Raw genomic sequence first — 26,415 nt, 5'->3', positions numbered from 1 at the left:
AATGGCCCAGTTCTACATTTAATAGCTGGTTGATTAATGTTTTGCTGCAGATCCTTTACAGCCAGTGTACGACTTCTGCATCCCCATCAAAGCAAAATGTAGAAAATCTATTCTGGGGAAGAAACACACGCTTAATAACAAGATTCAGAGTCTGTTCACGGACGTTATTTTTTGCCTTTTTGCCAGGACCAGCTCTCCCTCGGCTGCATTATCGGGTCCAGAGTGAACCCTGCCGGGGTCCAGATTTAAAGAAAAAGATCGAAACGATGCAAGGAGAGGCTAAAACGCCAAGGTGCACACATCAAAAGGTGTTGGCAAGTGATGAAGCCAAATTTGTAAAATTAACACATATTTTTCAAGAGGAGAAACAAGCACAGAACTGGATACTCAAAGAAAAGACGGATGACGATGAGTCATGTAGTTATGGAGAGTCCCGCTGTCAATCTGAGCCAAAGAATGTTGTTTGTGAGGAAATAAAAGCAGAAAATGTTTATTAAATCCAAGATACAACCTGTGTGTGCAAAAAAATAACCTCTTTATTAAATGCTTTCATGGACTTTTGGAAGCAAATAGATGAATTCCTGAGAGAATGATGAAATTATCCATGAGGAGACGGACTGCTGAGAGGACAGGCTTCAAACATTATGCAAGACGTTGCAGTCTGTCTTAAGAATATCAAAAAATCAAACTCAAGCAGCTTCAGAAGTAAATGAAGTTCACTGGGTTGGGATCAGTTCAGTTTCCACTGAGCTTTAAAAAGGGGATTTTCATGTCCTCTGACAATGAGAGAGTTTGAAAAACCAGAAAACTGTCTCCACTGTAGAATAAAAACTGTCTTTTTATTCATCATTCAGATGAAAAAGATGTGACCTGGTCCCAGGCTGAGAGTTTGCCCCACAGGTTGGAGATACCAGGTTCAAACTCAACAGTCCTTAACGAGCAAAAGTTATGAAAAACATGAACATTTATAATTTATCGAGTTAGAATATGAATTTCTTCTGTAGTCTCATCCTGAGGGAAGAAACTGGCCCTGATTGTAGTGGAACAGCAACAGAAACTCGAGTCTTTTGCCAGACAGCAGCAGTGTGAACAGGCTCTGGGAGGAGTTCATCTTCTTGTATCCTTTTGGCTCAGGAAAGGAACCTCACGACACCACAGATGTTAACAATACATGCTGCAAAGCCCCCCGTCTTACAGCCAAAATCTGGATATTTCCATAGATCTGTGCGGCTCCTGTTCCTTAAGCCTCCTCAGCTTTGAAAATATAGTAATTACTGAGCTTTCTGAACCATATTGGAGATGCAGGATGCCGATGACAGATTCTCTGTGATGTTTATTTCCAGGAACTGTTTTCCTGCTCCACTTCTGCTCCACAGATGCAGGCAGATGTGTGCATATCTCATGTATGCACTCCCTTCAGAAAGGGACAAATACTACTTGCATGCATTTGTGCACGGAGCTGTGCTGTTGGACTGAAGGACTCTGACATTCACCTGTTCCAGTTGCACATATAAAAAGCTCTGTTGTGTGTGAGTTTTGCTCATATTCATCCAAATTCTCCTGACTTTCATTTGAAAACTAATCCAGTTCAATGGAAATTGTACATCTGTGGTTGAAGTTAAATCAAAACTTTATGGCTTTAGGACTTCCTGGTATTTTTATTTCGGTGTCCAAAGAGATAAAATCCACAAACAGCAGTGAGCCCACAGAGCATGTCAGTGAAGACGCTGCCTGGTGCTGATGCATTTCTGTTGTGTCCTCTGTTTAAATATCACTCAGCCCGATGGTTCTTATTTAGGTTGTGCAACTGTTGCATCATTCAGGGGTGTTTTGCTCCATTTCTTATCGATCTATATGCATATACAGAGAGTTCAGAGCTACACAGGAATGGTGTTGGAGTGTGTTGGTTGTCCAGATTCAGCTTCCGAGTTATCGTTCCTCTTTTCCTCGGAAACGTGGAAGGAAAACTTCTTCAGGACAGAGGAAAAAGACGATGATCCTGAGAATCCTTCCACACTGACACTGAGCGCAGAAGTAGGTCTGCAGCACTGAGACTACAAATGTTCAACAAATATCCTGCAAACAGTCCTTCAGATATTCTGCCACTCGTAAATACTCTTTTCTTTAGGGACTTTTTTTTGTCCCAGATACCGATCTTGTTAGCATAAAATCGGCCCAAGCTGGGTTTCAGTCCAATACCTAGCTCCAAACTTCACACCATAAATACATTTAATTACAGTACAGCAAGAAAAACAAGCTTCCATGCTGTTCCTAAAGGTCTTCACTCTTCACTTCACTCTGTCTGTTTTTATTAGACGACAATAACCCTGTTAAAATGTATAAAACCGTCTCTGCAGGGAGCTCATGGTCATTCTCCAAAGCGAATCCTCACTATATTAACACAGAATAACCCAAACTGGGATGTCTGGGACAGAAAAAGTTGAAATAATTAGTGAAATAATGACATTGAACGCAGCATTTTGTTTCCTAATGGCCTTGAATGCAGCACGCTCCAGCTGCTGTCCTCCACCTCACGTTACTGTGTCATTTGTGTGATATCAGCCCTCGTGGGGCCGTCTCCCACTGCTCCAGTGACACATTAGTGAGCTGCAGTCGTTTATTAATGCGAGGAAAACACTTCCTGTTTGTATATTGAGTGACATATAAATATATCTGCTGTGGTTAAACATGTCTGCTGATATGCCAATTAGCCACAGACCTGACAAACTCTGCTGGGTTCTGTCTCTGAGGAGTTGCATGTCCTTCCCGTACGTGCACGAGTCTTCCTCCCAGTGCAAAAACGTGCATGTTAGCTTGAAGCTAAACTGAAGTGAGCTACCTGGTCGTTTGTCTCACAGGTGAGGCTCCGACTTTGCACTCAAGCTTTCATGCATGCTGTTTGTATTTTGTTAGCTTGTTTTACTCTGAGTGTTCATTTATATTAAAGACTTTATCCTTAATATATGACCTGTAGGTGTCTTCTGAACCGTCACAATATTGATGGACAGTCAACCAAAGCATTTCAAAGCCTTTCCCAGGGAAGGTCACAAAATTACAATAAAACCTAAACCTAACCTTGTAGATCACAGTAGCAGATATAAGCCTTTAAGATAAGATATAAGAAGCTAAAGATAAAACAATGGCATATTCAATGCACCCGTCACATGACGGATGGGTATAAAAGTTTAAAGCTGTTCCTTTATGCAGCTATTTGTAGCCACAACAAGCAGCAACGCCAAGATTAACATTCAAACTCTTCCAGAGGGATTCTGGACTAGTTCCAGACCAGAATGCATTATCTGGTGCTCCTCTGTCTGTCTTCCTGGCTGTAAACTGTCCACTAATGTCCCGTGCTCCCATTAGACTTTTCACTCTCTCAAAATGTGGATCATCGCTTCACTCATCCGTCTTTCTGTCAGGCTCGTCTTCATCCACCTCTAATCATCCGTCCATTACCAGAGACTGTTTTCAAAAGCCATCAGACTTCTGATGCTGTTAGTGAAGCCGGTAGCAGAGGAACCATTACCAGGGTAATGTGGCAGCTTCATGTGTGGCAGCATGCAGTCATACGATGGTACATTTAGCAAAGCTGTGTGTGAGAACCGAAGCCTTGAGGCAGCCTCGGAGGAAAATACTTCTCCAGTAAAGTCAATTCCTCTCAAATCACAGATAAAACTTGTCAGAAATATTATATGATATTCCACAAGAACTGTTCACTGTGAAGCTTTTTATTAGGTTAAAGGCAAATGACTAAAACGATGTGAATTAACGTGTAGTCTTGGCAGAAAATCAGACCATCTCAGTCCTGGTTCCAACAGTAACTCACTTAGTTTTATAATGTCCTCTAAATCCACTGTTAACAGCAGAAACTGGGAGTTGACCTACACTTTAACCAAATGGTTTAGAGAAATTTAAACCATTTTAACATTTAATCCTGGTAAATAATTTGTGTTTTCGCTCACTTTGGAGCACACATGAACTGTCAGTAAATTAAAAAGACTTTCTTTTCTTTTGCTAAATTCATTTTGTTGCCAGTCAGTCAGATATTTCCTGCTTTGTTACGTTTGGCAGCAATGTGTTGAAATAGTTGAAATGAGGACCTGGTGAAATGAGTTCTGCATGTCTTCTTATTACAGAAGGATGTTTGGGATCGGTGGGGCAGTCATTGACTCAGTAAATGAGCCGTGTAGAGGAAGAAAACTGAACAGATTCACTAACTTTCTGCATACATTTATGGGTTTGTGTTGGCCATATGGTTAAGGTGGGCGTTTATGTCACCTGCCCTGCTGGATCTGAGCAGGGCATCTGGCCACAGACTCCGCCTACGCAGGAGTCGTCCTGGCATGCGCCCATGAAACTGTAACTCAGGGTGTTTAGCAGGTGTAAAAGTCAATATCGGAGGGACTGAAGGGTGTAGATGAGCCAGCAGGGAGACTCGACTTTATGTCCTATCAATTAAATACTTTTATTTCAAACTTTGGAAGCTGATTTCAGTTTTTAGCTGCAGTTTATTTGTGCTTCTAGTTTCCATTTGGTTAGGTTTAGAAAAGGGGTTCGATGGGGTTTGGTTTAGGCATGGAAAAGTTACTGGTTATGCTGAGGAAAACCTCACCGCTTACATTCAAACAGACTCCCAGATGATGCTCTGGATAACCAAAAGTAATAACAAATAAAAGAGAAAGTCCTTTTCTGGCTCATTAATTGAGACCCCTATAAGATGCTCGGGCTGCACCTCAGACTGAAGAACATTTGTTCACTTAAAGGAAACATCCATCGGATGGTGAGTTACGCAGAGTTCCTGCAGTGGAACTAATTAATTTCATTTCTCATCATCTAAAAAGTTATATACATAAAGATCTGTCAAACAAACCAACATCCAAAGAGAGCAGCACACTGTTTAAGACAGGGGGGTCAAACTCAAATACACAGTGGGCCAAAATTGTAAATTGAACAAAGCCGCGGGCCAAGGTTGAACAAATGAACCTTTTAATATTTGATTTAAGTTTTGATTTAACAATGAATACTGAACCAACAAGGCTTAACTTTAAAGTCCAGGGGTGTGAAATTGCTAATACTAATAACAATAATTATAATAAAAACGTATCAATGGCATATTAAATTAAATAAAAATAAAAATGTAATGCCTCCTTTCTGTTTGCAGCCTTCTGATTTATGTCAAAATTAGCTTCTTACACAGGCTAATAAATGTGAAAATAAAATAACATAAACCTCTTTTCATCTCCTTTACTTTCTGGCTCCTTTGAGCTGTGTCCAGGTCCTTATATTTGTCCTGGTGTTTCGTTTCATAGTGTCGTCTAATATTATATCCTTAGTTACTCCTTAGTTACTCCTTAGTTACTCTTTAGTTACTCTTTAGTTACTCTTTAGTTACTCTTTAGTTACTCTTTAGTTACTCTTTAGTTACTCTTTAGTTACTCTTTAGTTACTCCTTAGTTACTCTTTAGTTACTCCTTAGTTACTCCTTAGTTACTCCTTAGTTACTCCTTAGTTACTGCTTAGTTACTGCTTAGTTACTGCTTAGTTACTCCTTCGTTACTCCTTCGTTACTCCTTCGTTACTCCTTCGTTACTCCTTCGTTACTCCTTAGTTACTCCTTAGTTACTCCTTAGTTACTCCTTCGTTACTCCTTAGTTACTGACACGTTGGCTCCACAAACAACACAAACAGGTTTGTCTTTTACATAAACAGATATTCTGTCTCCCACCTGTTCAGAAAAGTTGTATTTTCTGCCTTTCTTTTGGCCATTTTTTGGTAGGTAACAGTGACAGCTGTGGTCTGAGGTCGAAGTGTGGTCTGGGGGAGAGGCGGGGGGCACAAGAAGACCGCTAGCATAGATGCTACTGACACAGAGGAGGGGGCGTGTCTGCCTCTGTTCTAACTGACGCGCCAAAACAACAGCAGAGCATTATGGGATTTGTAGTATAAGCGGTGAATGCGGCGTTGCAGCGCTGCCGCCATATAATACTGGCTATAATACAACTCTAATATTAATTTGAAATTGCCTCGCAATATAATTACACTGCAGGCCAAATTTGGCCCGCGGGCCAGAGTTTGACACCTATGGTTTAAGAGGTTAAAAGCTCAACATGAAGATATGACACCTTCACTTTAGCCCTTTGTGTAAAAGATCAGAAAGCTGCAAAAATGAAGTGTTAAAACATCTTTATTGGTATAAGGAAGGTGGGAAAAATTACCTTTATTCTATGAAAACAACAAAATTATATCACAATCCAGCACTGAAATGGACTCTTGAGCAAAGCTTCGCCACAAACAAGGTGAAAGTCATTTAATGCCTTCAGGTCCCGGCGCTGTGATTAGTGGCTTCCTGGTGCCCAACAACATTAGAACCAGAGCTATTGGGGCTCATTTCATTTCTTTCTCTGCTTTTATCCCCTAAAAGCTGTGAGTGTTTCATTACTGACGTTTTAAGATCTGAATCCTATCTCAATAGCTGATCTCAAACCAGCAAACTAAAGACATCCAATAGTCCTCTCTGTCAAAGTCAAATTTATTTGGAGCACATTTCATGTAGAAAACCGTTCAAAGTGCTTCACATAAAATAAAAGATTGCAGCGGGGAGCGAAAAAAGAATTAAAATAAGTAAAAGAATATAAAGAGAAAGAAATAAAATGATTAAAATGAATGAAAACAAGCAACAGTCGAGATAAATTAAAATATATCGTGCAGATTTCATGCACTGGATTTAAAAATGTCTCCATTTGGTGACAGTTTCATCTCCTCTGGCAGTTTGTTCCACTTGTTTGCAGCATAGCAGCTAAATGCTGCTTCTCCAGGTTCAGTCTGGACTCTGGACTGGACCAGCCGACCCGAGTCCTTGGATCTAAGAGCTCTGCTGGGTTTATATTCTCTGAACACATCACAGATGTATTTTGGGCCTAAACCGTCCTGGGATTTGTAAACCATCCGCAGGCTTTTGAAATCTATTCTGTGATCTATTCTCTTCTCTGACCAATTCATGTTGTGGAACTCTGTGCTGCTTCCGGCTTCCTGTGATAAGCTTACCTCCATAATGAACTCTCAGTCACACTGTTGAGGTTGAAGTCAAACAGTTTGGTCAGCATCAGGATCACCTGCAAAACAAGACAGACGCCACAGTCAGGACACAGGATCAGGAGTTTTTAAGGCCAGGTGGTCTGTTCCTGGGAAGGAAAAACAGCAGCAGCAGCAGCAGCAAACCTCTATGTAACTGTTACAGGCGGAACCAGTGAATAAAGCTAATTAAAAACCCACCTAGCTAGCAGAAGTAGGGTTAATATGCATCTGAATCAGACCCAGGCGAGCCTGCACCGTGGAGCTGCCACCCGAACCATCACTTTGTGGGGCTCGCTGCCTTTTACTATGAGTGAGTTATCAAAGAGGAACAGCCTCAGGTTAATGGAGATTCCTTTTATTTTCGACAATAAAGAGCAACCAAAATGTGAGATTCCTACTTCACAAAGATGGATGAATTTTTACTTCATTTTCCCGTGATTCTTCAGTTTCTGTCGGTGTTTATGTTGTCGAGCAGAGATTCAATGAATTAAACTCAGAGATCTCCACCCAAGGTCTACTCTTTGCAAATGGCTGCACACTGCAGCTGCTTATCTAATTGTTTCAAAGTCATTACTTAATCATATCCCATCGATTCTACCCTCGACTGTAAATATTCCGGATTCTGTTAATGCCTTGAAGGTGTGCAGGATGAGCGAAAGTGGGTCAGCCCAAGTCTTCCGGGAAAAACAGAGGCAGAAACATCACATTTGACTGGGAGCATAGAAGAAGTAACAGAAACTCACAATCTATTTACTTTGTGGCCTAAGGTGGGTGTGAAATGGATTAAACTCAGAAGAAGCTGAGGAGGCAAGAAAACGCAGCACTTACTGCGCTTGTTTATGAGTTTCATTTTGATAATATTGAAGAAATCTCCAGGGATATTATAAGGTCTGACAAGCGCTCTGACCTGCAAGCATTATGAGTAATCTACGTGTCCAACGGTCGAGCGATACACTGAGGCCAGCTGTTCAAATGGAAGAGATAATGCCTTATTTAGAGGCTCTAAGCCCCGTTCGCTCCGTTATATGGAGCTCGAGGAATCTAAATATCTTCTGAAGGACGCCGACTTTCACCAAACTGTTCTCAGTGAGGAGATGAACGTATTTCATGCCAGAAATAAGGTTTAAAAACACCGGAGTTCCCCTTTAAAGCTCCATCAGGCAGAGAAGAAGCCACAATCCAGAAACTCTGCCGCCTTCTCTGGACTAAAGCTCGTTTAAAATGGACCGAGGCAGAGTGGGTGGTCAGATGGATCAGAACCTGAGGCTGCGTCCTCCAGACTAAAGAGGAGGGGAACCATCCAGCTGGTTATCAGCTCTCAGTTCATCAGCATGACTCCGTAGCAGAAGAAGAAGAGAAGAGTCCGGCTGCAGGCCAGAACTTTCACCACCTGAAAACATCTAAAATACACCAAAGAAGACCCAGGAATCCTCTATCAGACAGGAACGGGACAGCATTCCTCTGCCAAAGGTCCAGCAGCTGGCCAGATGTCTACAGATGTTGTTAAAAGAAGAGCGGATGCCACACAGGGGGAAACGTGGACCTGTTCTAGCTTCTTTATTAACATGAAATTGTAAAATGTCTCACTGCATTTTACACACCGTCCCACCTTTCCTGGAGTTGTGCATCTTTCCCTCTGACTTTGCCAACATTTCCCAGTGCATGGAGTCAAACAAACAAACTGATTCTCTGCAGTTGCCTTTAAGCCTTGCAGCACTCTGCCAGTATCCAACCGTTTTCCCTTGGCCCGCCTGCCTTTGATTCCTCTGCTGCCTGTCATTGAGGTGGCAGCCGAGCCGCTGAATGACTTGTGTGACTTTGTGAAACAGTTCCACCAGCATGACGTTCCTGTGAGTACAAGCAGAACAGATGCACCTTGGGTTGTGGAATTACACCGCGAGGTTGGGGCTCCTGTGATCAGGCTTATTAAGTATGCGCTAACATCTGCAGCTCCAGAAAACATGAGGTGCACTCGATCGACCTGTGGCGGCCAGCGTTTTGATGCCATTGTGAAAAGTAACAAGCCACATTACAGCTAGTAAAAAGGCATTAATTTGGAGCTGTTCAGGAAGGAACCGGGGGAATGAATAACCCTAACTGTCCGGAATAGACCTCTGCATACAAATGAGTGACCAAGTCTATTTAGTTGGCCAGCTGGAGGCTGAATTCACACCCGCACAATACAGCTTCTCTCTTTACTTTGTGGCATCTCATTGCCATTTGCTCTTGTTAGTGGACGTGTGAGAGGAAGCTAAAGGTGAGGTTAATGGTTCAGTTATGTTTTTAACTCCTGTGTGAGTGCATGTCTGGTTGTAGACATGAGGTGACAGGGCATTTAAGCTTTTACAGGTCTGAGTTGTCCCCTATGACATGTGTAAGTACCTGGATGAAGGCCTCTGAAAGGCTGAAGTGGAGGCGCAGTTACTTGGCTTCATTATTTGAAGGGCAGTGTGCGTACAGACCCTTCTGTCTGCCACATATGGAGACTATGTGGGCAGTCATCAGCGAATGGCCCTGTCAGATGGGCTCCCACTGGAAAGTGCATATGCTCCTTCACTGACCGTGCCAATTAGGCCTGTGGGCTTCTTCTACTGTAAATACTGCACTGAGGTGCAGTTCCCCTCCATCAGGACCTGCAGAAACTGTCTCTGGACACACTCCCACCTCTAACTGAATGTGAAGAGAGGCGTGAGGACATCACAGAGACAGAACATACTGCAGCTGGCTGGTGGAACAACAGTTATTTATACCTGCTTTCAAATACCACCAGGAAATCACAATTGAGACTGAAGTCTTCTTATTAGAGCAGCTGTGGTGAATAAGACAGAAAATGGCACCCCAGATGCAGAATATATGCTCCAAACAATGACTATATCTGCAGTTTTTAACATAATGGGGGGGGGGTCTGCACTCATTCAGGATCTTTGCCTCCCTGAGTCAAGGTAATAAGACACAAATATGAATCTTATCCTGTTCTTTTAATAAAAAACCAGAGCTTTCTACATGTTCAAAGAAACAAACATGACAGCCAAGCCGTTAAAACTCTCTGTGGGGTCCCAGAGACGAGGATTTACTCCTCATCTCAACATGAAAGCAGCATTTAAATGGTTATAAAAGGGTGATAAAAGTGCTGTTTATCCCTGTCTGTGGCTCAAAAGGACTTTATGTGTTAGAGACATGGGGTGGATCATAACAGATTCACCTGATAAACAGAAAGCTAATCAAACTGTTTCTTATCAATGGTAAATCATGAGCATTAAATCTTTCTTCCTGGTTGTCACATCTGGCCAGGAGGCCTCCGGATTGGCTTTCAAAAGACAAAACACCTCCCAAAAGCATCATTTCATTAGATTGTTTTAGATCGTTTTCCAGGCTGGTGTTTTCCACAGAATAATGAAGTTTTAATGTTTTTCCAACTGTAACAAAGGCCTCGACTACACTCCTCAAGATCATTTTCAAAGGGATATTTTCCCGGTCGAAATTCAAATTTCCCAACTCTGAAATAATCATTCAGGGCCAGTAGATGGCAATACATCAAAATGCAAGAGAGGGACATTATGAGCATGATATGATGTGATCAGTCTGAGTGAAAGACGAGTGCGAAACATTCATGGACAGATGATGAGGAAGAATTTCTCTCAACATGACGTTTGAGTACAAGCCGGTGGAACAATAAGCACTTTAGTGCACTTTAGTGCACTTTAGTGCACGGTTGTTCTGATTTCCAGCATATGCTCAGGAGGTAGCTGAACAAGAACCTGCAACGCCTCGCCTTAACCACGCACTTTGTTGGGAAGTAGTAGAAGAAGAGCAAAGGAAGTCAAAATAACAACGAAATGAATGGGGAAAATAAGATGTCAGGTGTCTATCCCTGACATCCTCTTTCCTTGGCATAGAATAACATCAGTCACTGCCACAAGAGGATAACTGACAACATGCATCTGTAAAGCAGCTACCTGAGTGACACCAGTTCTCTAGCTATATTATATTATATATATATATATATCAGCCTTATGTTCATTCCATTAATCGGTGCAGGTGTCATTGTCAAGTCTTTAGTTTTCGAGGCCACGAAGTCCTTGAACGGGAGAAAAAGCTGGTTTAAGACTTGTGTTCTGCGCCATCTTGCATGTGCTTTAGAGTGATGAGAAACTGAGACCAACATACGACAACTGCGACAAACCTTAACTCAGAACATCAGTTGGTAAGTGTGAGAAAATACATTCTTTTTGAAAGGTACACCTCACACGCAGTTCCTCTCTCGACCTCCAGAGGTCACTGTAGGTCATTTCTGGCTGCTTGGACAGAAAGCTGATGGGCAGGCTTCCAGGAACCCTCTGAACCAAGCCTCGGTATTTGTCTTGCTCCACTGAAAGAAGTCCAGAGTGAGAGCGTCAGCAGGTGAGTTGGACTTGGACTCATCCCTGAGACTTCTGTTTATTTACCATTCGTGCCACAGCTTCCCACACTTTCTCCTCTAACATGCATCTTGTCTTCAGTTGCTGTTTTGCTAGGGTTTTATGTTTGTTATACTGCCTTAAAAAGGCCCCCTCAGGACTCCTGTAGCCTGATACAAATGTCCTTTTTCCGTCTGATTGTCAGTGCAGCGCAGCACAGAGACCCAAAGAAAGCTCCCCCTGAAATACATCACTTTAAGTTGTGTTAAGTGTCACAGAAAGCACACTTCGTGCCCATCTGTACAAGTACAATGCTTTTCATTTTGTGCCCCTTTCACATCTTTCAACAGGACCATGTTGCATTATTCCTGTTTGCAAAGCTCACCTGCGCCTGAAGATGAAAAGAATACTAAAAAACAAAAATATCAAGCATTGAAAACGTTTTAGTGCCGCTGTTGCTTTTTAATTCTTTCTATTTCAGACCGTAAACATACCTTCAGAATCTGATTCATGCTTTGCTGAAAAAACCCTGGTTCTGATCAGCTGAAAAGCTTCTGCAGTGGACACGGTCTTAAAGGATAAAGAGCACAGTTCAAAGAAAAAATGTGGATTCGTCTGTGGAAGATGTTTGAAAAGGCTTCCAAACTGTATAAAGCAAAAGTGCAGTGATATTAGTCATGCAAAGGGAAGCCTCTGCTTGAGGTGAGGATCAGTCACAACTGTGTCAGTGCAGAGCTTCGAGTATTTAAAGTATCATTCTTTTATTTCTTTTTAATCTAAAGTATTGCCTTTGCTGCTAGCAAACACTGTTATCTCCTGTTCTGTTTGGTAATTGTCCTTGGATGGAGGAGAGAAAATATCACCATGGATCAAAATTCCACAACATGCATATACAAACAACAATTACCATTTCCTGGGGCAGGAGAAGGCAAACAAATATGAAATGCAAAGTACTGGCACACATTTTGACACTCCCAAAACGGGGGAACCGAGCTGGGTTCATGTTCTGCGGGGCATCGTGAACTATTTGTTTTTCTCACATCTCATTTTTGTAATCATGTGAGACCGGATTTCTCCAGGGGACAGATCCTTCTGCACTGTTTCATTACTGGGAAAAGGATAAAAAAAAAGCTGGATCCACATTCAGCAGCACAACGGCACAAAGTGTTTCCTACCACATGGATGCATTTAATGAACTGTTTTACAGTTTCTTTTTCATCTGTAAATGAATGCTGTAATGAAAACCTGGAGAGGAAAAGGTGCAACACACACATATAATGATGTAAACAAGTTTTACCTGCCAACATTTCGAGATAGCTCAAACTGTCACGGCAGCTCGCTGAGCCAGAAACACTCCTCCCTGTGGATTAGCCTGTCACATCTTCCTGTGCAAAATGCACCACTTGGGCCTATTGCTAATATACAAGTAAAATATGCCTGGGTAGCAGAGCTTCAGCTGCTCGTCACATATCTAAAAATACTGTCTTCAATGGGATCAAAATTGATCAAGGCCTGTCAAGGTGCATGTCCCTGGGAGGTTACACTGTAATTCACACACGTCTGCAGCAACCTGGGCTGCTTCTTGGGAAACTATCAGGCCTCTGTGGCTCCATTTAGCCTAATTCCTTTCAGTTGTTTCAGCAGCACACTGTTGAAAACTCCCACTTCTTCTTCTCTTGATATGAGGAAATGTATATTTTCCTGCTTTCAGTTCCGTGAGAGCAGATTATTTTGGGGCATGTGAACTCCGGATGCTTATAGAATACTAAATAAGACCAGGATGCTTGTGCCTCGCTGCTGTTTGATGTGTCACCTCTTTGATCCACACAGACCTGTCACCTTTGTTAGTTTGTGTCTTTTGTGTTGACGTTGCAGTCTCAGAATTCAGTTTTCCTTGATTTGCAGCTATATGCTGCTCCTAACCGCTCGTTAACCCACTTTGCAGACTTTCCTCCATCGTACGGTGGAGGGATTCGGTGCGTGGACATTACTGCAATTAAGAAACCGATCTCTCAAGTGTGGAGCCGCAAACGCCTTTCAGGACATGAAAGGTTTAAGGAAGCTGTTAACAGGATACCTAATGGCAAAAAGCTTTAATAGCAGGCAGAGGTGTGATAACACATAGTGATTACAAGCCTCTAAGACGCAAACCCTCCACTTTATTTTTAACTTGAGTGTTCTGCTGTGAATTATGTACAAGAGGGAAACTGATGTTTATCCATGTAGACAGAGATCCATAGAGCTGTACATGCAGAACTCCATGAGAAATGTCTATTTTTATCATGCAAAGCCATAATTAATCAACGGTTTCTGACTCACATTCTGCTCAACAAACATATATTTTCCCCATTTCACAGAGATGCAGCACACCGGCTCTATCTGTTCAGTACAGCTTTAAGGTGTTTTATCAGCATCTCGTGGATCTCTGAGTAAATTCATGGGGAACGGACACGTGTTTGGTGCTGGTTGACAACAGCATTGTCCATTTTAACTACAAGATAACACTGCTGTTGCTTTAAATTGAAGAGAAGCACAGTAAAGTTTATCTTCTGCAGAGAAATGGTCAGTCTGTTGTGCATCTAAGCCCAGATGAGCTTGTTCTGGTCTCGTTTGAATCTGTTCCATTTGGCTAATCGGCACTCCAAATAAGAAACATAAACTAATGAAAATAATCCTAAAATGAAAAGGATTTATGCCTTTTCTTATTTTCTTAATGATATTAGCAGTATGCTAGCAGCGTAGCTCCCAGGAAGGACCCGATTAGCTTATTCTGCTCTGTACACACAGATCAAAGCGGCTGGCTCCTCTATTTCGACATTCAGTTTGTGTGTTTGGTTTCTCTTTAGTTGCACTCCGGCAGCAACAAATCTCCTAAAAACTCATCTGTGTTCCCAGAAGTTCTACTAAATTTTTAATGACCAAAGAATGGCTTGAGGTACGACATTAACATGAGAATCTATGAATATTCAATGTGGCCCCACCCATGCATGACACCGGCTGCCCTGTTTACTCACTTCAGCTCACTGGGGTAGTTCAGCCTTAAATGTTTATGCCAGAGAGATTATCAAGAAGAGGGAGCAAGATAAAAAGTAGCTGTAGTTTCAGAATGATCCTTTTCATACACTTATTTCCCTTTTGGTCACTTTCTGCAGGATTAGAAATGCACTGCTCCAGCCGGCCAGCGCCTGGTTCACTTTGCTGTGAGCAGGAAGCCACGGCTCCTCGCTTGGCTTTGTTTGAACCATCTTCTCCACCTAGCTTGAGCTAACATCACATAGCTAATGCTAGCTTCTCATTGCTTCATACAAAAAGCAGCACCCAGCAAGTGGTCAGAACTGGCATGTTCGATTCCCTGAGTAGAACATATGGGAAGCCTGACCTTGCCTTTCTCAGTCTGCAGGAGATTTTCTGCATGATAAAAGCAGAAATCTTCATCCACAGCACTGATCGCTAACTTTTCTCATGTGTATTGTAACAGAAGGACACGCTCACAAGGTTAAAACCTTGATTTTTAGCAGAGAGGGACTTAAAAACATATTGCCTGCCAAATATGATGTCAACAAAGCTGCTTTGACCTGCCAAGGACAAAAAAATGTTGTTCTGACACATCCGTGTGTCCTCCAGTGTTCCCTTATTCTTTATATAGTTAAAATAGTGCATCTGCAGTGAAATTCATGGATACGTATGAGGAGAATCTCTGGATATAAGAATAAATGTACCCTGTAAGGCAGGGATGTCCTCGAGGGCCGCTGTCCTGCAGGTTTTAGATGTTTCCCTGCTTCAGCAAACCTGATTCAGATCAATGCATCATTAGCAGACTGCTGCAGAAGTACAAACCTTTGAATTCAGGTGTGTTGAAGCAGGGAAACATCTCAAACCTGCAGGACAGCGGCCCTCCAGGACCAACTTTGGACATCCCTGCTGTAAGAGAATGCATATTCAGACAATAAAAATCACTGTTCAACACTGATTAAGGGGATACAAGACTTGACATGTAGTGGAAAAGTAATTGATGGACACCATTCGACCTGGAAATGTACAAATTTGCCCGTTTTTATGCATATTTGCATTTTTTTTTGCAATATTTCCTGAACTTATTGATGATTCTCTGATAGAGTTTGGCACAAAGCGGTGAGCCACGACCCATCCTTGTTGGAGAGGCTGAACCTTTGGTGGAAGCTGCTTTTATACCCAATCCTGACACCCTCACCTGTCAGCAGGTAACCTGCTGGTTGTAGAAGCTTCCAGAAGCTGTCACTGCAGCACCTTTATCTCATTAAGTCTCATTAAAGCTCCCTTTTCTTCTTCTACCACAACCGCATGAAACAAGCACATATGCAGCAGATAAACTGTGAGAAATCAAGCTGGAGGAGGTTTTTTCTGCGGATTTTCATTAATTATTCAAACTGGCACCAACACAAATACCAGTGGTTGGCTAATTGTTTAATGTGCTTACAAAGGGGTTTACTATCATATCCTCCCCAGCCAAGATGCTGCGGTAGCAGAGGGTTAAATGAAATTCAACTTCGTCAAAGAGATTTAAGGATCATTGATCTTGTTTAATATCTGTTTTATATGCTTCAGGGCTGTGGCTGAAGGTGATGCTCGATTAAAAGAGGCCCCCTAAGGACCGGCCTGTAGAGCAACCGATGGTGGTAACTAACAAGCTCTCGTGTTTGTTCCTTTTGTCTACATTTAGGATTAAAGATTCCCTTTTCACTCCATTTGAATGTGATGGAAGGTGATGAGATAAGACAGGGGAAAGGCTCACTTTACCTCAGCTGCAGCTCAACCAACTTAGAGATCAATGCTGAAGTGACTCTGACCCCCTCAGTTTGCCTCATTTTCACAGCTTTATGCCTTGAAAAGGATTTTCTTGGCATAACTACATTAAGAAACTTAGCAGTAGCACTGAATCATGCTAAATTACTACAGACTGCTTTGTTTCAGCAGGTCCTAAACATCACATGATCTGAAGCTGAGATCGTTGGTCCTGAAGATTCAAAACCAAACTGTCAGACTTCACTCATATTGAGTAACTGTTGGCGCTTGACCCGCCTCCTCACAACAACAGCGCTGACCAAGAATTCAACCTGGCCCACACAGGAAGTCATTCAAGGCCAGGCTGTCGAGCCAGACGCTGCTTTGGCCACCGTGTACATGTACAAGCTGAGGCAGAAGGCATTCTGGCTCCACTTTCACAGGAATTAATCCAAGGACAAATGAGCAAGTTTGGCAGGAGGCAATGAAGAAGGAAAGCAGGCGAATCTGAGGAATGGAGTCGATTCTCTCTGTGAGAATCAGCTGCAGACGGACAGTGACTTGAACCCACACGACTGTCCAACCAGAGCCACTGATCTGAATCTGTCATTACCTGCAGGTTACTGCTGGAGACACGAGAAAACGAGATCAATATGTATCTGCTGTGGCCTGCTTTTCACCGTGCATCTGAGTGTCAGATCGTTGGTTATTAGTGTTAGAATTTACCTTGACTTCTTAAGGGTTTTCTTCAGGGTATTTTGAGCAAAAGCCATGACAAAGACACCCTGAATCATGGCAAGAAGATTGCATAAAGACAAAAAGACGAGGGACACCTGACAGAGATGTGGTTTAACACATTAATAACGAGGGGAAGATGAAAACTAAATGTAGTACATGAGAGGAAAATGATGAGGACATGATGGATGAGGACATGTTGAGACATGACAGAATTTGACAACACATCACTGAACTTACACGACGAGGATATAATAAAGACACAACAGCTGCTGCCAGCATGAATAAAATAACCTGACAGACACAGAGATAACAAATAAAACATTTAAACAACTCAAACAAAGGTTTGAATCGTTCCTCTTTTAGCCAGAAATAACATTCTGACAGACGAACATGAAAAGAAAACTTCCCCACATGTCAGTGAAGGAGGTTTTCTCTGTTTTCTGCCAGCTTTCGCCACACAAGCTCTTTTACTTTGAGACCAGCCTGAAATGTTTAAAAGATTTTAGAAAAGGATGGAGACAGTCAGCTGACTCCTGCGCTACAGAAACATTTGTTCAGACGTTCAAGAGCTGCAACACTAACTGAAGATGTTGATAAAGTAGCAGCTGAAAATAAGGAATAAAACCAGTTTGTTTAAATAAATGATATTAAGTGATGATTAAACGCTGTTATGTGTGGGATTCTGCAGGGATTTGTCTGTTAAAACATGCATTAAAGACATATTTATTATAACAGAACTAGAAAAGGGTTTGAAATTTAGTTCTTTGGACCTATAATACCTGATGCTGAAAGCCACATATCAATTAAAACATCAAAATCGGTTGATTTAAAGAAGAAGATTTCATAAACCGAACACCTTTATATACTGCGTACTGCTCCTTTACACGTCAGTATTTGGCATCCTGTGATCAGTAATCCCACATTGTTCCGAATTAATTCCAAATAAGACAAAAACATCACAGATTGAGAGGAACCGTAATGTTTAAGGACGAATGAAAACTGTTTAAAACCAACATATTAAGCGAATATGGCTCAGAAACTGGGGAAAACTTATCAGTTTCATGCATTTTCGTGTTGCAACTGTGTCTGTTTCCAGCTTTGAAGACCCTGCATGTTCATAACCGAAGGTGTCGGTATGTGACGAGTCATCAGGGAGGAGATCTTTGTGCTTCGTGCACGTGTCAGACGTGCATGAGCTGCCGGCTGCTTTGCTGACTGGAGTCTCACTAACATGCAGACACAGAGGCATCGATGGGTTCATCTGGCTTCTGATCAGCTGTTATGAGGGATCTGGCAGATGGTTTTATTAAGTATTGTTCACACTTTTCTCTACTTTTTCTTTCTTTGACAATCAACTGCAGCAACAAGTAGTTTTCTTTCACATCCTCTCATTACTGCGACAGCAGGCTGACGCTCAGCCACCCTTTCATCCCTCATCGGTTCAGCTTCTCAGTCAACATCTAAACAGAAGGAACTTAGAGGTCATTGTTTCTAATGTTGTAATAATGCAGGAAGATGCTGTTATAGATGACCGCTGGGTTGGTAAACAGAAGCACTTTTTCTGCTTCTGTTCTACAGTCTTTAACAACAGCAGAATTCCCATTAAAGCTGCACTCATTCATGTGTTTTTCCGTTTCTTCGGTCACATGGTGAAACTGGTCTGGAATTGGCATTAAAAAGTGATCCATTTGGCCTCCATAATCCTTTCTGATAAAATACATATAATAATCGCTGCATCATCTGCAAAACAAGCCATCCAAGGAGGTTAAAGACCACATCTGTGCAGTGGTTTTGGCTGTATTTACATGTAAATACATGCCTCTGGGACTATGGGAGAAAGCATTTCCCACCTCCTGCATCGCAGTCCAAGCACAGCGCTGCAGAAGCAGCTCACAGACACTCTGCCAGGTTTAGTCACCAAGATCGTCTCCTTTTTTTATGCTGCAACATCTTAAGTTTTGGTTTCTTCTTTAAACTTATAAGGAAAAGGTGTGACAGAGTGTAAAAGTCTGATTTGTGAGTCTCACAAATGCATTGATTTTACAATCAGTCCTTATTTGCACGCCAACACCGGCGTCAGGAGAGGAATTGATAAGCTCTAAGCTGCATATTATTCGAATGCTTCGGAAAAACTGGAACTTCCATCCTCAGATATCCATCACTTGATCTACGGTCCAGTCTCCTCCAGCGGCAGATATGATTCACACGGTGGATCTGAGTCACCTGTGTGACCGAATTCTTCCATCGAGAGACTGATGACGTCATAACTGTTGCACGTGTCTGAAAATGCTGAAGTATTTAGTTAGCATTGGTCAAAAAGAGGCTGGATACAAACAAAACCAAACACTGTTTAAAAGTGGCTCTAAGGAAATTAAATGTGTCGAGCTGGAAGAGTGATTTACTGTTGACCTGCTTCTGCCAGCCACTTTATACGCTTTAATGGTAATTCTAACACCATCCAATTACTTACTGTGGTGTCATTTGAGCCTGAAAGAGAGAGTGTACGCCACAGGAAATTTTACACTGGACCTTTTCCAAGTAAATGTATAAATGAATAAGGAGGGAACTGTGAGGCCTGTTGAAAAGAGCACGAAACCCTCAACACAGCAAGAACCATAGACCGCAGAGCTGCCGGTAAACCAGAACCAGTATGTGCTTACTGGGGTTTACTTTTACACTCTGTCACACCACAGATTCCTTTTCCTCATACCTTTAAAGAAGAAACCAAAACTGAAGATGTTGCAGCATAAAAAAAGGAGACGATCTTGGTGACTAAACCTGGCAGAGTGTCTGTGAGCTGCTTCTGCAGCGCGATGCAGGAGGTGGGAAATGCTTTCTCCCATAGTCCCAGAGGCATGTATTTACATGTAAATACAGGCAAAACCACTGCACAGATGTGGTCTTTAACCTCCTTGGATGGCTTGTTTTGCAGATGATGCAGCGATTATTATGTGTGTATTTTATCAGAAAGGATTATGGAGGCCAAATGGATCACTTTTTAATGCCAATTCCAGACCAGTTACTGGGGATTCCTGTCGCCACAAGGCGCCGCTCGCCTCTGCTAACGGGAAGAGGACGAGTCGAACCGGTGGAGTTCTCCGAGGTCAGCTAAAAGCAGAAATGAATATGTCACAGGTGTCTAAACAGCTCTCAGTTTGAATCTATAACTCTGGAAGTCTAACATCTCGGATAAAATGCGGGGAGCAAACCTTGCAGCAGCCATTTCATTGTTACAAATACAAAGAAGGGAGGATGATGCTTTTAAATGTTTAAAACGACTCTGAAAAACCCTGGAAACATTCGTCTTACACATGCATTGGATTTGCAGGCAGAGCTGTCAGGTCCTGCTTGATAAAAGGAAAATGATCACGAGTACGATCCGACCACAAAGTGAATCCGTGAAAGGTCATCGCTTAATTTGTCTAACGGTTACATGGAGATTGATTTGACAATCTCTGCTAAATCTGCACATTTCTGCTCAGTAAGTGACATTTTCAAGTCTTCTCCATGGCAGGAGGACCGTGAATGGAGGGGCTCGTTGTACTTCAGTGAGTTCAGGGAAATGTAAATCCTGTTATATATCCAGGAGATGCTGCTATTAGCAAAGGAGCCTCTGGATCAAAGGCCCAATGCAAACGATACAACTGTACTTTTAATCATCAGATTCACTGGCTCCATATTTATGATTCATGAAGAAAAATTGGCTTTTGAGGCAGTAACTGCAGCACATATGTGCGACTACTTGTGAAAGAGAGCAGTCACACGGATGCACTTTGTAGCCGCTTCAGCTTCGCTGACGACAGGCAGAAATGTCCTCGTCTTTCAAAGAAAAGGAACATTAAGTGCACAGAAAGCGTTTCACTGCTAAATTACATAAAGACCCTCACGGAAATGTCAGAAAGTACAAGACTTACAGTTTAACTTCCAAACAAAGTATTCGACCTGTTCTTGTTTCCGAGGCATGATACAGAAGGTTTACATTCAACATGATTCCCAACGGCGCCTTGAGGCGGAGGACGGCGGTCAGAGGACCTTGAAACGTGAGACCAGACCATGTTTGGACCTCTTTTTTTGCTTTTTGTTTTGTTTTTCTTCCACACGCTCACTGTGATGCAGTGATGATGTCGTGCTATTTTTCACCAGGTGACGATAGACGCTGAGAGGCTAAGAGGAAAGGAGCAGGTGCCTGTTCTGCTCTCACTTGTGGATGATTAAAGGGGAACTCCGGTGTTTTTAAACCTTATTTCTGGCATGAAATACGTTCATCTGCTCACCGAGAACAGTTTGGTGAAAGTCGGCGTCCTTCAGAAGATATTTAGATAACTGGAGATCCATATAACGGAGTGAACGGGGCTTAGAGGATGCAGCCTCTAAATAAGGCTTTATCTGTCTTTATTTCACCAATACTTTAAGAAGAATGAATGAATGAACGTGTGCTATAGCTCTGTTAGCTCATAGCTGCTGTTATGTGGCTACTTGCAGCTATAGGAGAGCTAACGGAGGGATTTCTACACAGGCACTCTACTGGGACCACTTCATCCACACGCCCCCCTGCAGCACAGTTTATTCACTCCGTGCTCTGTGACAGTCGGCTAACTTCACACAGAGTTTGCTGCTGATAGTTTTGTGCAACATGGCAGGATATTTATCAGATTTTGACAACTTTGAGTAATATGGACGTTCTTACCGGAGTGAATAAACTGTGCTGCAGGGGGGCGTGTGGATGAAGTGGTCCCAGTACAGTGCCTGTGTAGAAATCCCTCCGTTAGCTCTCCTATAGCCTTATTTCATGCCAGAAATAAGGTTTAAAAATACCGGAGTTCCCCTTTAAAGTAGTCTTTAATGGACGTGGTTTGGTCCAGTTTTAGCTGGTTTGCACATTTCACTGTTAATGGACCACAGGGCCTCAACATTTTGTGGAAACGTGGACAAACATACCTGTTAGATGTTATTAGTTGAGACTGGGCTGCGTGGTTTAACTGATTTAACATCACTTCATAACATTGTTCAGGTGCATAAGGTGAACACATGGAAATACGCCTTCTATCCAAGTTTGAACTAATAATTTAAGTGATGCACCACGTCTTCTTTTTGTACATCAGTCATGAGATTTGGTTAAAATGGAACTCACTGACCTGCCTGCACTGTCAATCCTGGCAGCAAGCCCCAGGGCCTGAGAGTCATTTCAGACTGTCGCCCTGCAGAGGAACCTTTGACCCTCACATACAAAAAAAAGAAGCTAAATCTAACGTTTTCATCAGTAAAGACAGAACTGGGAACTGGATTAATGCTCACAAACACATCCACGGTCCATCTCTCAGTGGAACAGGAAGGGCAGCAGATGGTGCACCACAACAACACTTCTCAGATTTATAGTCAGGATGGACTCTGTGTGGGTGGGAGACTTTGACTGCTGCCTTTTTTTTTACTTTAAATTGGTGTTTTTTTGTGGTTTGCTGAGTGTTCAGCGTGTCTCAGACAGTCAGCAGCAGCTTTGAGGGAAACTGTGGTATTTTTAACACGTTTACATCTTACTGTGCATTCTGGAGTCCTCTCAGTGCTCCAGTCTCCCTCCTCTCAGTTTAATCTGAGGTGGCAGAGCCTTTAAGCAGGGATTGAGCCGAAGAACAGCCCCGTGTTTTTATTCTGTCACACTTTGGGTTTTTTGTCTTGGACAGAACGTCTGCCTCCTCCGACCGGCTCTCCGTTACTCAGCCAGCATGAAGGCTGCAGACAAGATGGTGGAAGTTCTACATCATGCAGCAAAGGTTGATCCTCTTTGTGAAGTTTCAGTGCTTCTTGTGTGGGTGACACACTCAGAGAAAGCAGAAGGACTTTCCAGGAATAAGATGGGTCTCTTCTAAGCTCTTCTAAGTTTTATTTAATGTTAAACCTTAAAATACAGAAGAATCCAGAGTGTGTAACTGCCTCTGATATAAAAAAAAACACATTTCAAATGTCAAGTTGCCTCAAGGATTGATTGTGGAGAAGTTAAAGATTTTTACTCTGTAAAAAATACCTGGAAGGTTACAATAAGAGTTCCAGGAAGCTGAAAATCCTTTTGGGTTAAGATGTGCTGCTTTAAACTGGCAGCAGCAGCAACGGGCTGAAACAAAAAGCTGGAAAACCACACATGACGGGTTGCAAATTAAAAATCTATTCAATTAATATATAATCAGTGTTCTCGGTCCAGCCTCCATCCTACATTAATTCCTAATGATCCAAACAGTTTGTAGCTGATATGTTCCTCTCAAACCACACAAACAGATTAATGAAGTAACTGTTAATTACTTTAGTGTGCAGAAGAAAGAAATACAATGCAACAACTCTTCTATTGATGTCTGATATGCTGGGTTTAATGCTTTAATCCTCACATCCTGCGGATCGTTTGAAATACTTCAATAATTCATTAAATCAGTCTAATATTAGCATGTAGCAGAGTCAAATTAATCTGTAACAGCCTCTGTCATTCCACATGAGGAGAATAAACCTTCAACATCAGACACAACAGCTCCACCAATCAGCTGTTAGAGCAGGTGATATTTCCCATCATGCCCTGGGGAGGTGTAGCTGCCACTGGATCACCAGAGATCAATTCTCTGGAAGGAAACATTATAGATTTATAATGAATAAAATGCTAAAATCATGGTTGTATAAAACCCTTCGAAGAGAACTACTTTTAAAATCTTTGTAACGATCATCATTTCCTTTTTTCTTGAAATTAAGACTAACTTTGAGTACATCAGTGACATCATTTCCTGTCGCTGCCTCCCGTGGAAGAGCTGCTGTGTTCAGCCATCTTGTGCACAACCAGCAGATTTCTTCTTTCTTGGTTTTCCATCATTTCTCTTCCTTTATTTGCTTCTTTGAAACATTTAACTGGACTTTGGCCGCCAGCTCAGCCTCCCTGCGTTTAGTGTTCCCGTCTGGTTCATCGGACCTCGCACCAGATTCCTGTTAGTTGTCTCGTTCTTGCATCCAGCTTCTTTTGTCTCGTTCTTGCATCCAGCTTCTTTTGTCTCGTTCTTGCATCCAGCTTCTTTTGTTCTTGCATCCAGCTTCTTTTGTTCTTGCATCCAGCTTCTTTTGTTCTTGCATCCAGCTTCTTTTGTTCTTGCATCCAGCTGCTTTTGTTCTTGCATCCAGCTTCTTTTGTTCTTGTTCTTGCTTCTTTTGTTCTTGCATCCAGCTTCTTTTGTTCTTGCATCCAGCTTCTTTTGTTCTTGCATCCAGCTTCTTTTGTTCTTGTTCTTGCATCCAGCTTCTTTTGTTCTTGTTCTTGCATCCAGCTTCTTTTGTTCTTGCATCCAGCTTCTTTTGTTCTTGCATCCAGCTTCTTTTGTTCTTGCATCCAGCTTCTTTTGTTCTTGCATCCAGCTTCTTTTGTTCTTGCATCCAGCTTCTTTTGTTCTTGCATCCAGCTGCTTTTGTTCTTGCATCCAGCTTCTTTTGTTCTTGTTCTTGCTTCTTTTGTTCTTGCATCCAGCTGCTTTTGTTCTTGCATCCAGCTGCTTTTGTTCTTGCATCCAGCTTCTTTTGTTCTTGTTCTTGCTTCTTTTGTTCTTGCATCCAGCTTCTTTTGTTCTTGCATCCAGCTTCTTTTGTTCTTGCATCCAGCTTCTTTTGTTCTTGCATCCAGCTTCTTTTGTTCTTGTTCTTGCATCCAGCTTCTTTTGTCTTGTTCTTGCATCCAGCTTCTTTTGTTCTTGCATCCAGCTTCTTTTGTTCTTGCATCCAGCTTCTTTTGTTCTTGCATCCAGCTTCTTTTGTTCTTGCATCCAGCTTCTTTTGTTCTTGCATCCAGCTTCTTTTGTTCTTGTTCTTGCATCCAGCTTCTTTTGTTCTTGCATCCAGCTTCTTTTGTTCTTGCATCCAGCTTCTTTTGTTCTTGCATCCAGCTTCTTTTGTTCTTGCATCCAACTTCTTTTGTTCTTGTTCTTGCTTCTTTTGTTCTTGCATCCAGCTTCTTTGTTCTTGTTCTTGCTTCTTTTGTTCTTGCATCCAGCTTCTTTGTTCTTGTTCTTGCATCCAGCTTCTTTTGTCTTGTTCTTGCATCCAGCTTCTTTTGTTCTTGCATCCAGCTTCTTTTGTTCTTGCATCCAGCTTCTTTTGTCTTGTTCTTGCATCCAGCTTCTTTTGTTCTTGCATCCAGCTTCTTTTGTTCTTGTTCTTGCTTCCAGCTTCTTTCAACACATGATGTTTGGAACTGACCAGACTTCTGTGCTGAGCTGGAGGCAGGAGCTAACTCAGCACAGCCCATCAGCGTTGCACAGAATGATTATTTTAAGGACCTCTTGCACTTGTCTCTGTATATGCACATGAGAGGGCCTGGAGATATCCATGTGTTCTGTAGTTTGCTGTATGAACTGTGGCTCTGGGCTATGTTGGTGCTCTTGTCCTTCAGTCGAATCTTTGCTTCTTTCTGCATGTCAGCCTGATATCTGCACTTTGCTTTCGCTGTGATTCCTCATCTCCAAACCTGCACCATCGTGCATTTGCTCTGCAGGGACATGACTCTTAGCTGATTGTGTTGGTTTTCAGATTGGAAAATTCTGCTCCTAAGCACATATTTTGCCCTCAACACTGAGCTTGTTTCAGCACAAGGGCCGGATGGCAGCACTAAACAGCAAAGCTGGCACCTGGCTGGTGCATTTGTGGCTCACTGTGCTGAGGATTTGAGCTAAAAAGAAAAGTGGACAGAATTACAGCTCCGTGTGAATTCTGCACATCTGTTGAAAGTCTGAAGATTTGAAAGGTGAAATTTTTAGATGATGTCATGGTCTGGAAACCGAAGTTTTCACTTTTATTTCTCAACAATTTTACAGGTGAAACCGTCTGCTTTTATTATCCACTGACTTTTCCCTCCAATTTATCAAAATCTTTTTTAATCTCATTAAATTTTTGTGTATTTACTGTGGTTTTTATTCCGTTTTATGGCCCTTTGTGACAGTAAAGGTTGGCGATGATTTGAAACACGACTCACATGTCACTCCAGGTCATGATGGGTTACATTTCTGTAAAGCCGAGTTTAGATCCTGTGTACTAATGTCAGCTGTGTTGGCTCCTGAACTTTAATGGTTAAAGTTTACCTGCATCGTTAAATCAGGTCAACAAGTACATGTGCAAATATAGATTAAGTCCAAATCTGTCCCGGAAACACAAAAAAAATCTGACAATCGCTCAAACTGGGTCACATTCAGAGCTGTGGCAGAAACTCGGCACAGAGAGGATCAAACATCATTTTTAATCTTCCAGGCTGATGAAATGAAGCATTTCAAACAGAAACAACTAATCAAGTGGTTTAATTCCTCAAAACTAACTGTTTCGCCTAAACTTCCCCGAGTAAGTGAAGAGGGCAGGTGAAAGGAGTCGGTCTTTCTTTGTAGGTCCAGTTAAAGACATTAAAGACTCCAGAGTGACATTTGCTGTGTTTTCTGTTGGTAGC

General features: G+C 42.1%; 1 protein-coding gene across 4 annotated transcripts in view; it reads right to left on the bottom strand.

The window, feature by feature from the left end:
- Positions 1-26,415, bottom strand: part of sorcs1 (sortilin-related VPS10 domain containing receptor 1) — a 163,939-nt gene that overhangs the window by 82,629 nt on the left and 54,895 nt on the right. For all 4 annotated transcript variants that reach the window (XM_072384067.1, XM_072384068.1, XM_072384069.1 and 1 more), the window contains exon 2: positions 7,045-7,112. In XM_072384067.1, the coding sequence (XP_072240168.1) occupies positions 7,045-7,112 (68 nt within the window). The remainder of the gene's footprint in view (positions 1-7,044; positions 7,113-26,415) is intronic.

The sequence above is a fragment of the Leuresthes tenuis genome, unplaced genomic scaffold (assembly GCF_036924035.1).
Source record: "Leuresthes tenuis unplaced genomic scaffold, fLeuTen1.0.hap1 SCAF_4, whole genome shotgun sequence".
In the NCBI taxonomy this organism is placed as follows: Eukaryota; Metazoa; Chordata; class Actinopteri; order Atheriniformes; family Atherinopsidae; genus Leuresthes; species Leuresthes tenuis.
Note: the sequence above shows the minus strand (reverse complement) of the source record. Positions and strands in the feature narration are given on the sequence as shown.